We start from the raw sequence: 16,445 nt of genomic DNA, 5'->3' as shown, positions 1-16,445 counted from the left end.
ATCAGTAAATGATCAGATAAATTATTGATAAAAGTTACTAAACCACCACAACTGTTGTACTGCTCAGGTGTGCAGCATATTCATAATCATAATATAATAATCACAGTGTAGTAGAACTGAACATAGTGACCGTCAGAGTAATGAGAATGATGATGGGTAATAGTGGTGATATTGTCATGGCTGGTTAGGCCAGACACCGAGGGACAAACACTCGCAGAGATGGATCCAATGCAAGTCCTTCATTTAACAAAAAGTGGTGCAACTAAAGGGACTAAATAGTAAAACAACGTAACCACGACAACTAAAACGGGCTAACACAAAAGCACACCTGAGACCAGGAGGGCTCTGGGAGCTGAGATGGGTGAGCTGGTGAGGGAGAACTGGGAATAACACAAAACAACCTACCAGGCCATGCTTGGGGAGATTACAGGGGAAACTAAGGACAAGCGTGAAGGACCTGAGGACCTGAACTGTGAACCAAACTGGCCAGACAAACCGTGATCTGAGTCACGAGCCTCTCGGGCTACCTCGAGGCTCTGAATCTACAATTCTTGGCGAGGAGCTCTGTAGCCGAGCTCCTTAAGTACCCCCCCGTCTCAGGTGAAACACATTAACTTTAACTGTATATTTGAAAAGGCGTCTGTATATTTATGTCCTGTCTTGAGAATCTGTGTGTCTAATTTAAAGCTGATGAGAGCCTAGCGACACTTCAGCTGCTATGTTGATAGATGCTGGTACTTGCCTTTTTGAATCTTCCTGTTAGGGCATTTTTATTATGCTGAAAGATTGTTAGACGTTATGTATCCTGGCATGGATGAACAATGAGAGGTCAGTGAGAGTTCAGTACATGGAAGTGACAAACCGTGACCCTCAAACTCTGTATAACAGGCCAATTCCAAAAGCCTAAAACTGTTACATCACAGTCTCGGCTCATTACATTTACACCTAAATGCACTAGAATCTGCTCAAATTGTTGTTTTTGACTCAATGTAAGAAAAAAGTGGCGACGTGTGAGGTGTCTGTATACTTATGTCCTGTCTTGAGGATCTGTGTGTCTAATTTAAAGCAAACTATGTGGGTAGTTTGTGAAACCAAACACTACATCACTTTTATTGGCAGTGAAGCACCAATAAACAGCTGTTTATTAGGCCCGATCCGCAGCGGTTACCTTTCTGCTGGCAGCACATGTGGCATTTTTCCTTCTTGTTCTCTCCGGGACAGTCACACTGCTCCAGGTCGTATATCACACACAGCGACTGGGCACATTCCTGCTCTAGAGGGGGAAAAACAACAGCTTTGCAGAAGAACATTTTGTAATTCATTTGGAAACGAACTAAAAGAATGTGAAAGGATCGGACGCGGTTAACTGTATCTGTCCCGCGAGTCGTTACCCTGCTTCCATGCAGTGCCGTGCTTTAGCTGAAATCCTAACCCTTACTTCTCAGCCCATACGACCCCCCAAGGAGTCATAGTTTAACATTCAGGCCCTTTTGCGTCATGTAGACTTTATTTATTGCTGTTCTTAGGGCTAGTTTATATTTTATTAAACAAAAATGGGTATTTAAGAACATTAATTAATTTAATTTAATTAATGTTATTTGCAAAAACCTTGCATCTCCATTGTGCAATAACTCGAGTGCAATAATGTTCCATTTTATTATCCATATTATTATTATTATATTATTATTATTATTAGCACAGTTATTACCTCTATGCCACTTTACTATGTTCATATATTTGATATATTTGTACATATTTCAAATGTTTTTTTATACATTTTATTTTTATATATATATTTTTTTTATGTGTTTTATTCTTACATGAAAGGTTGCAACTGTACCAACTGCAATTTCCCTCTTGGGATCAATAAAATATTTCAGATATTTGCAGTTTTTTTACCTTTACACTGTGTCATAATATCATAATGAAAGGACCAATAGAAATGCTCCAAATTGACCTGGAATACAATATTTTTACCATGACTTCCATCAACTTCCAGTATTTTCCTTCTCTTGTAAAGTGGCCCTTTTGGACATACAAGGTTTTTCCATGAAAACAAAGTTATATCGAGGCAGTGGGAGGAGTCAGAGTTACTGTTGGACTGTTGGACACACCCCATTGAGACAAACACGGGTGCCCAGGCTGCAGAGGGTCATGTTTGGCTTAGCAGAAGGTTTGGGGCAGGAAGCTGAAGATCCTGTGCACACACTCTTCAGCCGACACTCAGAGTCTTCCTCACAGGTAAGCCCTGGGTTCTTAAAGACACAGCTGGAGCTACAGCACAGACCCTGACTAGGACTAAGAGGAACAAACAGAAAAAATAGAAACGAAGAGCAAATTCCAGAGTTAGCCAAATGTTACTGAGGAGGTAACTACAGAGACAGAGAACTCTTGGCCATTTTATTGGAAACTCCATACCCTACTGGTGTACAGTTAGAGAGAAAGAGGCCCATCTGTCGATACACAGTTTGCATCCGCTATCCATCAGCCTACAGATTCTCAAGCCTGGTCCTAGGGAACCTCTTCCCCTGCACATTATGGTGTTTTCCTGCTCTAGCACACCCACTTTAACTGAGGAAGGGCTACAAATTGGGCTACAGTTGGTAACGGTACCTACAGTCTTATGCAAAGTGTAAAAAAAAAAAAAATCCTCCAAAGGAAATAAACTTTAGAAACTTTTAGGCACATTTCACCCATAATTACTAATTATTTACTGAATTTAATGATAAATGAATTAAATAAAGCATTTAATGTGCCATTACTTGCCATATTTAACCCCTTAAAAAGCCTATGTTACCAAAGAATAGCCCCACCAGTTTGTCAGATGTCCCCATGTTAGTCAGTAAGCCATGTTAGGGGTTATATAAAACTAAATGTATTATATTTTATAAATATTAAACATTAAATAAATTTTTTTATATCAAATAAATGTAATTTGACCAGGTTTTCCAAACTATCGCATAAGATTGTACATAGTGGACCAAAAATTCTTTAAGCTACAGGAGCTACTCATAAAGTATCCGAAATATCACAGAGAGACATATCAGTAATATCAGTAAGGCGGGATGTCATTCTCATTAATATCTTTACTGTCAGATCAAGTTCTACTTTGACTTCATCAGTCCAATGACTTCTCTAGATCCTAGGTCCTGTAGCACACTTCAAACTCTGAGTCTTGTAATGAGGTCACAGGTCAGGTTTCCATTAAGGTTATGAGTGTGTAAGCAATGCTGCACAGTGGAACAGTGCACCACCCTCTTGACTGAGTTCATACCTGAGTTGCTGTTTAGCAAAAATCTCAGCCTTTGCAACATTTTGGGTGCCCAAACTTTTAAACAGGCCCCAAGCAATGGCTCAGTGAGTGGAATAATCCAGTTGGAGTTTCTAATAAAGTGGACAAGAGTAAATCTCACTAATAAATATTTTAGTAGGTTTAACATTAATTAATGAATTAGCTTTTAATCCTGTAGCTTATTACTTAGCAACTGATATGCAAATGATGTGCTATGACAAAGTGACATGGCAGAGTGTGATGAAGACTATCACACACTGAGGCTGACCTGCATTGCTTGTTGGGCTTCAGTCGACAGCGAGTGCCTGCTGGCCCCCTCGAACTGTAGCAGCATGGATCGCTTTCATTATGGCCCACATCACATTCCTCTCCTTCCTCCAAAATCTGGTTTCCACAGATGGGCTGATCGCTGACTGACAAGACACAACAGGCACAACACATTCATGTGGCCTGTTCTTACTTAAACAATTGTTTATGGGAATACAATCACCCCAGACAAAGCGGGACATGTACAGACAAAACACAGGAAGGCTGAGTTGGTAACTAGTTAGATTAGTCTTAGTCTTGTTAAATTTGACTTAAATAATTGCCTTTTTTATGTGTGTGTGTGTGTTGGTTTAGCTTCTGGGCCGCTTTCCTGTAGCTCACACCTTCTATTTAGAGGCTTTTTAAGCCAAATGCTTCCCAAAATGACGGGATGAGAGCCTAAAACACTTCAGTACACGGACATGACAAACCATGACCCTCAAACTCTGCTGTTCCTCCTTCAAAAGAAAATTCAGCTGAACCAAAACAGAGCTGTAAAACAGGCCAATTTCAAAGCCCTAAAACTGTTACATCACAGTCTCGACTCATTACATTTACACCTCAAGAATTAACATAAACCCCGCCCACTGGTGAAAGCCCTAGTCAGTGACAAGAGCCGAAATAGCGACATAGTAACACGACGACGACTTTAGGAGAATATGGTGGTGTTGATACTGGAGAGCAGGTCATCACCTCCAGACTCTGCTAGTTGCTACAGGAACCAGGCTGCAGAGGCAAATGGGGGCCTGCACTAAGCTAAAATTCGCACTAGCCATGCTCATGCTACTGCTGGCCTCCCTCAGATTACCCAAACTGGAGCTAAATTCACATCAGCAGAGAAAGCACTGGCATTTTTTTTTACTAGTAAAACTCCAAGACAAATCCAAGACAAAGCTGGGGAATCAAGTGAAGGCAAGGCTAAAAGCTAACCAGCTACCATCTCTAGAGGTTGCTAACAGCACATTGCGCTGAGAGGACGCGATGAGAGGATAGCAGCGCTATAATTACAGTGTTTTTTATGGTTACAATGTTAAAACCATGCTATAATATGCAGGTTCCAGCTAAAATTCTGAGCAGTTGTTCGAACCCCCTGTAAATAAAGATAACATAACAGGGTGGTAATAGGCTTGTTCAACTCACATACCTACTACTTACTGGTTTGAGCAACTCTGCACACCTCTGACCTGGTAAATACGGTTAACAGGTGTGTTCGATTATGCCAGAAATGCCCATCACTACAGTCTCAGAGTCTTACCCACAAAGCATTTGTCCTTCTTGAGCTGTAGCAGGCGGCTAATGTGGCGGAGACTGCAGGGCGACAACCGATCGCTGTTCTCCAGGATCTTGTCAGTGGCATGTGGGAACATCAGGAACCTCCCTTTCCCTTCAGTGATTTCCAGGCCCCCACAGTCTGAACCCTCATCATGCTAACACACGCAAACACAAAACACAAAACAGAGAGCAGCGATGGGTGAGTAAGTTGAGCTCGACTTCAAAAGCAGTCTTTAGGGTCAGGGGTTCAGGATGCACTAATCCTACACATTTCTTATGCCGGTGGAATGGCATGAGCCGTCTGATCTCAGGCCTGATAGTTCTACTTGTGAAAAAGGCAGCTTTACGACTGTTGCGGGTAACAGACTGGAGCCTACACTTCTTCACGTCTTCTGTCTGATCTTTGGGTTTGTAACTTCAATACAATGAAGGAAGGCCTTCGGAATTGCAGATTACTATTAAAATCAGAAGCAACGTAGACAAGCTCCAACCTTCTTTCTTCAATTAGCTTAATTACGTCTGCAGTTTGTTAACGCAGGCCGGACGAAAACAACTTTACCAGAAGCTGAGCTGGCTCTCCATAGCTCCAGAGTTAGCCAAACGTAACTGAGGAGGTAGCTACAGAGATGGAGAACTCTTGGCCATTTTATTGGAAACTCCATACCCTACTGGTGTACAGTTAGAGAGAAAGAGGTCCATCTGTCAATGCACAGTTTACATCTGCTACCCATCAGCCTACAGATTCTCAAGCCTGGTCCTAGGGAACCTCTTCACCCTGCACATTATGGTGTTTTTCACTTTAATTGAGGAAGGGCTATGAATTGGGCTACAGTCGGTAACGGTACCTACAGTCTTATGCAAAGTGTAAAAATAAAGAAAAAATCAAAAGACTTTTAGGCAGGAATGCCTATGGAACTGCAGGTTACTATTAAAATCAGCAGCAACGTAGACAAGCTCCAACCGTATTTCCCCAATTAGCTTAATTACGTCTGCAGTTTGTTAACGCAGGCCGGACGCTCATACCAGGTAACATGGCAGGGCGACACGTCCGCTCCTTGTAGTCTCTCCACTGGCGTTCCACAAGGCTCAGTTCTTGGTCCTCTTCTTTTCTCACTCTACACCAGCTCTCTTGGTAAAGTGATATCCTCCCATGGATTCTCTTACCACTGTTACGCCGATGACACTCAGCTCATGCTCTCTTTCCCACCGTCTGACACACAGGTTTCTGCCCGCATCTCAGCATGCCTCGCCGACGTCTCTTCTTGGATGGCGGCTCACCACCTCAAACTCAACCCAAGCAAGACGGAGCTGCTGTACATCCCGGGAACTGCTGGACCAAAAAACGATCTTGCCATCACCTTTGAGAACTCACTGGAACTCACTACAGAAGCTGGAAGCCTTGGTGTAGTGATGGATGATCAGTTATCGTTCTCAAGTCATGTTGCAAACGTAACTCGGTCCTGCAGATTTCTTCTGTACAACATCTGGAGAATTCGACCCTTCCTCTCTAGAGAGGCCACCCAGGTGCTTGTTCAGTCTCTCGTCACTTCCAGACTTGACTACTGCAGCTCTCTTCTGGCTGGTCTCCCTCTGCGCACCATCAGGCCCCTGCAGCTCATCCAGAATGCAGCGGCACGGGTCGTCTTCAGTGTCCCAAAATTTAGCCATGTCACTCCACTGCTGCGTTCTCTCCACTGGCTTCCTGTAGCTGCTGCCCGCATCAGATTCAAAACCCTGACGCTGGCCTACAAAGCCAAGAACGGACCAGCCCCTCCGTACCTGATGGCAATGGTCAAAAGCCGATCCACACCAATAGCCCTTCGAGCTTCAAGTACAGCTCGGCTCGACCCGCCATCCCTCAAAATCCACGGAAGACAAGCGTCCAGGCTCTTTTCTGTCCTGCACCAAAGTTGTGGAACGAGCTTCCCCTGGGTGTCCGAACGGCCGAGTTGCTCGCTGTCTTTAAACACAGACTGAAGACCCACCTCTTCCGAGAACACTTGGACGAATAGAGTTCTATGGTCACCTTATTGTCTTGTGTTTAGTAATGTCTAAAGCTTGGAGGTATCTTTTGAATTATTAGTCTATTCTAACTAGCTGAGGTTTTTCTTGAGTAAATAGCAAAGCACTTTGTAAGTCGCTCTGGATAAGAGCGTCTGCTAAATACCGTAAATGTAAATGTAAATGTATCCCCAGACTACCTCCAGACTATCCCCAGACTACCACCAGACTACCTCCAGACTATCCCCAGACTACCTCTAGACTATCCCCAGACTACCTCCAGGCTACCTCCAGACTAATTCCAGACTATCCCCACACTACCTTCAGACTGACCCCAGACTACCTCCAGGCTACCTCCAGACTAATTCCAGACTATCCCCACACTACCTTCAGACTATCCCCAGACTACCTCCAGACTACCTTCAGACTATCCCCAGCTCCAGAGTTCCCCTTATTCAGAATATGCTAAACTTTCATTGTATTTAGGGATGCATACCCGATACTAACAAAATAGCTGGATAATTCAGCCGGATCACAAAACCGATCCATTCACGGAACCCGATTCCTGCACTGCTGGTATTCTAGGCTTTATAACTCAGGTTCAGAGGGGTTCTTCGCCCTCACTAGTGTCGCGAGCATTGCATGCGATAGGGGGAGAAGGCATACAGGCTGGGAAACTGGGTAAAATGGGTAAAAGAATCTAAATAAAAACAATAAGAAGATGAAAATAAAAGAAACATTGATAGAATGTGGGATGGAATGTATATGTATCTACAAAACCAGAAGACCAAACTAGGTGTGTCTTCATATTCAGGTGTGTTTCCATCGTGTTTAAATGCACATTTTATTGTAAATTCTTTCGATTTTAAGGTCAATTTTGATTTCAGCTGTCCAATATATATTTTATTATTATTCATATTATATCACCCCTTACTGCTCACTAGTAGCTCAATGTAGCCTCACACAGGCAGAGCAGCACGTCCCTATATCTCTAATTTTGTTAATCATTTTTGTTAAGCGATTTCCCTTCCAGTGCTGGATAGAATGGCTACTACTAATGTACAGAAGGTACAAGGCTAACTTTAGCCACCAGGTTAGTACATTTCCATGTAATCTCAAATAGACTTGACCGACTGGCCGACTATGTCTTGGAGTAAACTGAAAACTGTACATTAGATTTTTACTTTGAATTATTGCACAAAATAAGTGGTTCTACATTGTCAACATGTTCTAGATTCACCGTATCTTATCTGCAAAGCACTGCAGTAAGGCCTTTCGGTCTGCTGTGTATTATCACTCAGCGCAGAGCAGAGTTACTCAGTGAAGACGGTCGACAGAAGCCTCAGTATCACGCTCATGAGGGATCTGGGCTGTGGACCAAGTCTACCTCATAAATCACAGGTGAAGTGAATCCTCTGATCCTCTCCACCGCCTCCAAACTAAGACTGGAAACAATGAGTTATGTGTGTCGTCCAACTACCGCCAAGCGTGGCTGAATTTATATTCGGACTGAGGCGGCAGGACCAGAGCAGACCTGTCGAAGGCCGCCGTGAAAGAATCTGCAGATGAGAAAGTGTGGACAGCATGTGGACGCCACTGCTGGAGATCCAGTAGAAGCAATGGAAGCAGTTAGGGGAAAGCTCACAGCTGTTCATTCAGTCAGATCCAGGTGTAAATAAAATAAATAAATAAAAAAGACACTTATTATGCAAATGCTGCACTGCCATAAGGCCTCCCATGCTAGCTTAGCTTTAGGAACCCTTGATGTACTTCTTTTAAGGGTGTGTGGTCATCAGGTCACACAAGATCCACCTGACCGACTGAATGGGTGTAAACTAGCAGTCGGAGTGGTCTAACCATGGTCTAAGGAACCCTAAAGTTCTGTTCCTCCTCTGGTTTGATGGTGTGAGCAGATGAAGGACTCACGGGTGCACCCAAGCTGTGGCCAAGTTCGTGAGCAAAGGTCAGCTGGACGAATTTGGGCGGCAGGTAGTGGCCATAGTTCTTCAGGGTGATCAGACCGGTGTTCAGGCTGGACATACGTCCGTCTTTTAGACGCAGGTTGTTGGAGCAGATCCCTCCCCAGTCATCTAAGGAAGGGAAGACAAGGTTGAGGAAGGTCATAAGAAAGGTGGATATGCTGGCAGACAGAGTCTGTATCCTGTATTTATTTATCTATTGATTGATTTATTGATTGATTGATTGATTGATTGACTGACTGAGTTCTCCACTGATGCTAATTTATAATATCTCTCTTTAACCCTAAGAATTGAACAGACTTTTTTGTTACTGTCCCTTTAAGACTGCTACACTTAATGTCCAAAAATGTGTGGACACCCCTTCTAATGATAAATGCATCATCACAGCTTGTTTAATCGCTGTAGAGAGGTACTGCCAATAGATTAGGACTCTCCGGAGCAAATAAACATTATGAACCTATTGGCACCATGCTGCCTAATGCCAGACATGGGCTTATAGAGGGGTATAAAGCTGGATGGTGGAGCTCCATCCAGTACTTTTGAATTGGATGAGTTGGGGAGTTGGGGATGATGAGGTGGGCTGGTGATCCAACACCCTGACTTCACTAACATTCTTGCTGCTATATGCAATCAAATTCTCACAGCAATGCTCCTCAAAACTGTAGTAGAAAGCCTTCTCTGGACAGTAGAGACAGTCCACTCTAACAAAAGTAGGATCAACTCTTTTTAATATCCTTGATTTCAGTAGAAACAGTGAACAAGCAAGTGTCCCAATACTTTTGTCAATATAGTGTATAAGTAAATGTACTCAAAACACTCTGAAACACTGTAATTTTGCCATCAGGTAATGTTTACAAACACAGAAATTAGGCTTTCTCAGAGATACCAGCCCTTTAATGAGTCGAGGAGGCCACAAATCTGACTGATAGTGCAGCTGTAGAAGGACCTGAATGTCTCTCTAACTGGCTTATACAGCATATGTGTGTGTATGTGTGTGTATGTGTGTGTATGTGTGTGTATGTGTGCTCTCAGCTGGGCGTGTGGGCCTCTCTGAGAAGCTGGTCCAGAAGTCCGAGAGCGTCCAGAAGAGCTGCTTTCTCCTCTCTATGAGCTCTCCAGTCTTATATAAAGCCAGCCCTCGACACACTGCTGATCATAAACAGATGGGTTTCTTCACACAGCACCACGCGATGATGTCATCCCTCCCCAGGGGTGGTTTGGGGGGGGTGGTCGGTCATGAAACTGCTTCCAGATATTCCTGTGATTGGTTTGGCATAGACACTCTCATTTAGGAGACCTAGGGTCTGGTGATAAGGCAAGACTACCACTGATCCTGCTGATGCTGGATTTGTCTGAGTGGGTCAGGAAGGACGAGCCAAGCATTACAGAACCAATATAAGTTATGCTTATACTCAACATCATGACATGGACCTGCTGACACTCACAGTCATGGATTTTAGTCATGTCAGGGAGCTAGAAACATTATGGGACTTGATGGTTTGAAAAGAAAAGCTATATAATAATGGGTTTCTTAATGGGTTTTGGCTTAGAGACTTGTACAAAAGTATGTGGACAGTTCTTCAATGTTAAAAAGGTTCTTCACACGCTCACATTTGAAAGGACATTGGTTCTTTTACACCTAAAATAGAGTTCTTAGTAAAGGCAATTAGTCGTTTTTCATAAATCAATGACAACCGTGGGCGTTTCGGTACTGCTGGTTGTACTGGGACACAGACACCCCCGCTTGCCTAATAATATTTCTAGTTTATAATAATAATGATACTACTACTACTACTACTACTAATAATAATAATAATAATAATAATAATAATTTATTATAAAGACTGATCCTGACTTTACTAACATTCTTGCTGCTATATGCAATCAAATTCCCACAGCAATGCTCCTCAAAAATCCAGTAGAAAGCCTTCTTCGTTGGACAGTAGAGACAGTTACTCCAACAAAACCAGGAGAAACTCTTTTTAATACCTTTGATTTCAGTAGAAACAGTGAACGAGCAGGTGTCCCAATACTTTTGTCCATTTAGTGTATAAGTAAATGTACTGAAAACACTCTGAAACACGGAAACTTCACCATCAGGCAATGTTTACAAACACAGAAATTAGGCTTTCTCAGAGATACCAGCCCTTTAATGAGTCAAGGAGGCCAAAAATCTGACTGAGGAGGACCTGAAGAGACGACTTCAACTGCAGGAATATTTTTGTGAATATTTATGTTGGCTCCATCACAAAGCTCATTTTACAAGCTTGTGTAATCTATGCTCTCTGTTTATAACTAGCAAAAAGCCTGCTATGCTATAATGCTATGTAATATATAACTGTATATAACTGTAATGCTAGCCTAATTAGCGAATACCATCTATTCTGTATTGTTGCTCTTAATTAAACGCAGAGCTATGAGCTATCATTAACTTTAATCCACATTAATCCACTCAAAAACACTACATAGACTGGCTCTGACTGACAGCGTCAGCTGCTCAAGCTTTGGGAAAGACGCTGGGGCATTATGGGAAATGTAGTGTCTGTAGCTAGTGAATTTAAGAGGCCTGTCCTGTAGTTCTGCTCAGCTATTCAGGATAAAATGGACTTTTGGATTTTGATGCTGTGATTTTAATGGGGCACAGCAACAGTGTACTGGGGCAGGTGGTTGTTGGCCTGGTCAACAGGTTCTGGGAAGCTTTTTGGTTCTTAATATCTTTATCAAAATCACTTTAAAGAACCTATATTGTTCCATTTTGCTAATTTAATGTTAAAAGAGCAGATGTATCAGTGGAAGTACACAAAGCATAAGTTCTATTCATTTATGATCTATTTTTTGATGTAATGATAGTGGAACCCTATTTGATGCTATATAGAACCAAGCTTCTGCACAGAACCATCTATAAAAAGCCAATTTGCTCAATTCCAACAGTCCAAATAACCCTTGACCCAGGCCAAGAACCTTTTTCAGTCACTTGAAACCAAACGTTAATGGCTGATATCTGGAATCCTTGGCTTTTACAAAAGAACCCTTGAGGAACTCTGTTATAAACCCAGAGACACACAATAAAGATCCTCCTCATAGAGGAACCTAACCCTAATAAATGGTTCTTCTGGAAGCTTCTTCTACGGCACCACTTCTACCACTCCAAACAACCATTTTTGGTCCAAACGGCTCCTTTATTATCATTAGTGAACAAAATTGTAGCTGTAACTCCAGACGAAACTCCCCAGGACACTCAGAGGCTGTAGCTCAACGTGAGCAGGTGCAGTTGGGCTGCATATCAGTAGATTCATTGTTCTGGCAGAATTCCAGCAGCATATTCACTTTCACCCTCATCAGTATAGATCTACGTTCACTGCATAGAGCATTTTGCATTTTGAGTGACAGGTGGACAGGTGCATATGGAGGCTACAAGTAGAGGAACACTATCTAGGTCAGTTGTACCACTATTTGTTTTGCTGTCTAGGACCATGTACTCACTCAGGAGGGGTCCTGCTGCCTGGGTTTGGAGATGTGGGCCATACACCAAAATGTACTGCAAAGCAAAGTTTTGCTTCCCAAAAACATCATGCTTTCCATCACAACTTGGACTTTGTGCTGCAATCATGCTTTTAGGAAACAGGATCCAGCAACCGGACTCTTTGCCAAAATGGGAGGGAATGAGTCAAGCTGGGACAATTTCTAGATTTAGCATCACCAAGCTTAAAGAGAACCATGTTTTCCCATAAAGGAAGCTTTAGATCTGCATGAGAAGGTCATGCATTATTAAAATTACTGCAGCTTCAGACAATAAATCAGCATTACATGAAAATAACATTAAAACCACCTGCTGCCAGCAAAGCAGCTCTTTGGCCCATCAAGGCATGGACTCCACAAGACCTCTGAAGGTGTCCTGTGGTATCTAGCACCAAGATGTTATCAGCAGATCCTTTAAGGCCTAGAAGTTGTGAGATGGGGCCTCCACGGACCACATCAATGAGCCTGTCCTTTCTTGGAGCACTTTTGGTAGGTACTGACAATTCCATACAGAGAACACCCACAAGACCTGCCTGATGTTCTGGAGATGTTCTGACCCAGTCGTCTAGAACATCACAGTTTGGTTCTTGTCAAAGTATCTTAGCACCTTCAACACCTCCCTCGCCTGTTGACTTGAGCCACTGGAACCAGAAATGATACAGATGTCATTGACTTTACCTGGCTGTGGTTTTAATGTTATGGCTGATAACCCAGCTGTCCCCTATAGGCCTTTCCTGCAGTCATGTGACTTTGTAACACTTGCCTGATCAGACAGCTGGGCAGCATGTAAATGCACTACTGTGCTATTACTTTTCCTAGAAGGTCCAATGTTCCCAAGTCCATTGGCCAGTGTCCCATGAGTGCGTCCCATTTCTTGCGTCCACTCCACTGAGCCAGAACGCAGATGAATGAGAGGGGCAATTTTTTTCCTTACGCAATCACAACCCCCACACATTTACACAATCCCATGACAGAGGAAGGCAATGTAAGGAGCACAAACTGGGGAGCGTCTGTAGCATTGGCTACTGTACTGTATGGCATCAGTCCAGACTTCATAACGGCATCATGACCGGAGCAAAAATGGACTATAAACGGAGTTATAAACTCTTGAACTGAGGCTAAAAAGGCTAAAAGCTAACCCTAGCCAAGTAGGTGAAGCACAGATCGTAGTGGATTCATGCAATGTGGGGAAAACGATGAAGCTAGCTAATTGCTAGCTATTTGCTAATTGCTAGTTGGTTGCTAGCAATAGCCGGTCAGGAAAGGCAATCATACTGGCCTGAGGAACAGCGTAGCCAAGGCCACATCAAAAAGTGCGAAAGCTAAAGGAACTGTGTCAACAATCAGGAAACAGGGACAGCTTGCTGCTTGCCACGGCCCACCACAGTGACGTAAACCAGCATAGCATTTTTTCCACAAGACCCACATACTTGATGGCGATGGTCAAAAGCCGATCTGCACCAAGAGCCCTTCCAGCTTCAAGTACAGCTCGGCTTGACCCTCCATCCTTTAAGATCCACGGAAGACGAGCGTCCAGACTTTTTTCTGTCCTGCACCAAAGTGGTGGGACGAACTTCCCCTGGGAGTCCGAACAGCAGAGTCCAACACTCACTGGCCTCAAACCCAGACTGAAGACCCTCCTATTGGGCGGATAGTAGAGTACTATGGTCTCCATATTGACTTGTGTTCAGTAGAGTCTAAGATTAGAGGAGCTTTAATCTTAGTCTATTTAAACTAGCTGAGGTTCTTCTTGAGTAAACAGGGAAGCTCTTTTGTAAGTCAGTCTGGAGAAGAACATTCTAAGCAGAAATAACAGGGTGGTAAATTGTTTTTTTTCACCACAGCCTCATCACAAAGTCACATATCTACTGTTTATACATCAAATAACAACGTAATTCTCAATAAATGCATTTCATTGGAACTAATATTCCACTATTTACACCCAAAAACACAGTTACTGTTAGAATACTGACCACTGGGGTCCCCTTTACCTGCGTCAGACCAGCTGCCACCCTCCAGTCCGACCACCAGACCCCACCACCCCCTGTGCCAGACCAGCTGCACACCCTCCTGCCACTGCTACCTGCCTAATGACCATGTTAATATCTACTAATCTGCCACTACTAATATCACCACCATCAACCATCATTACTCTGACCATCACTGCCATGATTATATAAGTTATACTAAACCATAATTATTATATTATAATTATGAATATGAATATGTTGCACACCTGTGCAGTAAAACTATTTATCATATCATATATTTATACATTTTCCCCCATATGGGTCAGCATTATGGCCTTCATGAGGGCTTAACTAGTCTGGTTCCCTCACACTTAGGTCACCTCTCTTCACGCCACTATATCCAGCTCTTTTTCCACTGAGCCCTCTGACAGAGCCAATTTTGGCACACGCCACTCTTATAGGGGCCTAGTTAAGGAAGCATCCCAGCGCTCAGTACAGCTGTCCTCAGGGGCAGTAAAGAGCTATAGGGGTCATACTATTATGACGGCTCTGCTGAAGCTCAATGGCAGCGTATTAACAGCATAGCCTGTCCAAATAAAGAAGGCCTGGGACTTGCCAGCTGTGCCACGCTAAACTGAGCTACTATGGAGCTGTTTTGCTTATTAATTATAGCACTCAATATGGCTTTTGCGCCAAGACAACAATGCCAAAAGAGTCAGAATACAATCAAATGAACCCCTGCCATTAGGGCTAAAGGACTTTCCAAGGGTACTGGCACTGTGAGAGGGGAAGGAAACCATAAACAATGCTGGTGTATTCTCTTAAGGACATGCTGGCAAACCCTCAAGACTCCAGTGTCCACCTGTATGGGTCAATGACATTTTTATTGGGTCTATGTTGACGCAAACAGCACCTTCAGCATACTCACCTGGCAGCTCCAGTGCGAAAAGGTCAACGTTAGCCCTAGGATTTTAGCCTGAGTCCTGGCTGTGCTATGTGGTGATGTCCATGTTTGGACATCCTGGAAAAAGCAATGGACTAAGGGACTAACAGACTCAGTAATTACACAACTGATGGAGGTTACAGATGGGGGACATTGGGAACGTGGCTCAGTCTAATCCAATGGAAAGAAAGGAGCTCTCGCGTATCTCGTCCCGCATTTTTCGGGACATCAACATCGCTCCGACTGCAGACTGTTCGGTCCGATTGTGTGAGTCAGGCTTGTAATGGCTACAGCTTTTTGATCAGATGCATGGTTTTTGCTTAGCAAGGGATCTTTCCCATAGGAATGAATGGGTGCAGAAGTTTTGGCACCCTTCACTAGTAACACCCACCCAACCACACTGCTTAATATCCACCTGGCAACACCCTGGCAACCACTAATCAACACTATAACAACTGCCTAAAAAATATAATTACAATCACCGTGCAACAGTGTAACCAGCTAGCAACATCATAGCAACCTCCTTGCAATAGCATACAAACCATCTGGAATACCACAGTAACCACGTAGCAACAGCATGACATCCCAACACCCTAGCAACCACTAAACAACACTATAGCAACTGCATTAAATACCTTTACAATCGCCTTGCAACAGTGTAGCACACATAAAGCAAGCACTTAGCAACACTATAGCAACTACCTGGGATGCCACAGCAACCGCCTAGCAACACCAGGTTACCGCCTGGGATACCATTGCAATCGCCTGGCAACAGTGTAGCAACCATAAAGCAAGCATTTAGCAACATGACAGCTATTACCTGGGATACCATAGCAACTGCCTAGCAACACTATGGCAACCACCTGGGATACAATAACAACCAGCTAGCAACACCATACAAACCACATGGAATAATATTCCAACCCCCTAGCAACCACTAAACAACACCTTATCAACTGCCTAATATTATTGCAATCACCCTGCAACGGTAACGGTATAGCTCCCATAAAGATACCATAGCAACCAGCTAGCAATATCATAGCAACTACCTAGCAACACCCTAGTAATGCCTGGGATGCCATAGCAATCAGCTAGCAACATCATACAAACCACCTGGAATACTACATTAACGATTACCATAAAGGAAGCATTTACCCACATTA

At 43.3% G+C, this 16,445-nt stretch overlaps 1 protein-coding gene across 1 annotated transcript in view; it reads right to left on the bottom strand.

The window, feature by feature from the left end:
• Nucleotides 1–16,445, bottom strand: part of LOC140538041 (disintegrin and metalloproteinase domain-containing protein 10) — a 41,159-nt gene that overhangs the window by 3,428 nt on the left and 21,286 nt on the right. Inside the window, exons 9-13 of the mRNA XM_072660437.1 lie at nt 8,798–8,961; nt 4,854–5,025; nt 3,561–3,705; nt 2,115–2,298; nt 1,169–1,268 (exon numbers count right to left, since the gene is read on the bottom strand). Coding sequence (XP_072516538.1) covers nt 1,169–1,268; nt 2,115–2,298; nt 3,561–3,705; nt 4,854–5,025; nt 8,798–8,961 — 765 coding nt within the window. The remainder of the gene's footprint in view (nt 1–1,168; nt 1,269–2,114; nt 2,299–3,560; nt 3,706–4,853; nt 5,026–8,797; nt 8,962–16,445) is intronic.

The sequence above is a fragment of the Salminus brasiliensis genome, chromosome 17 (genome assembly GCF_030463535.1).
Source record: "Salminus brasiliensis chromosome 17, fSalBra1.hap2, whole genome shotgun sequence".
Taxonomy (NCBI): domain Eukaryota; kingdom Metazoa; phylum Chordata; class Actinopteri; order Characiformes; family Bryconidae; genus Salminus; species Salminus brasiliensis.
Note: the sequence above shows the minus strand (reverse complement) of the source record. Positions and strands in the feature narration are given on the sequence as shown.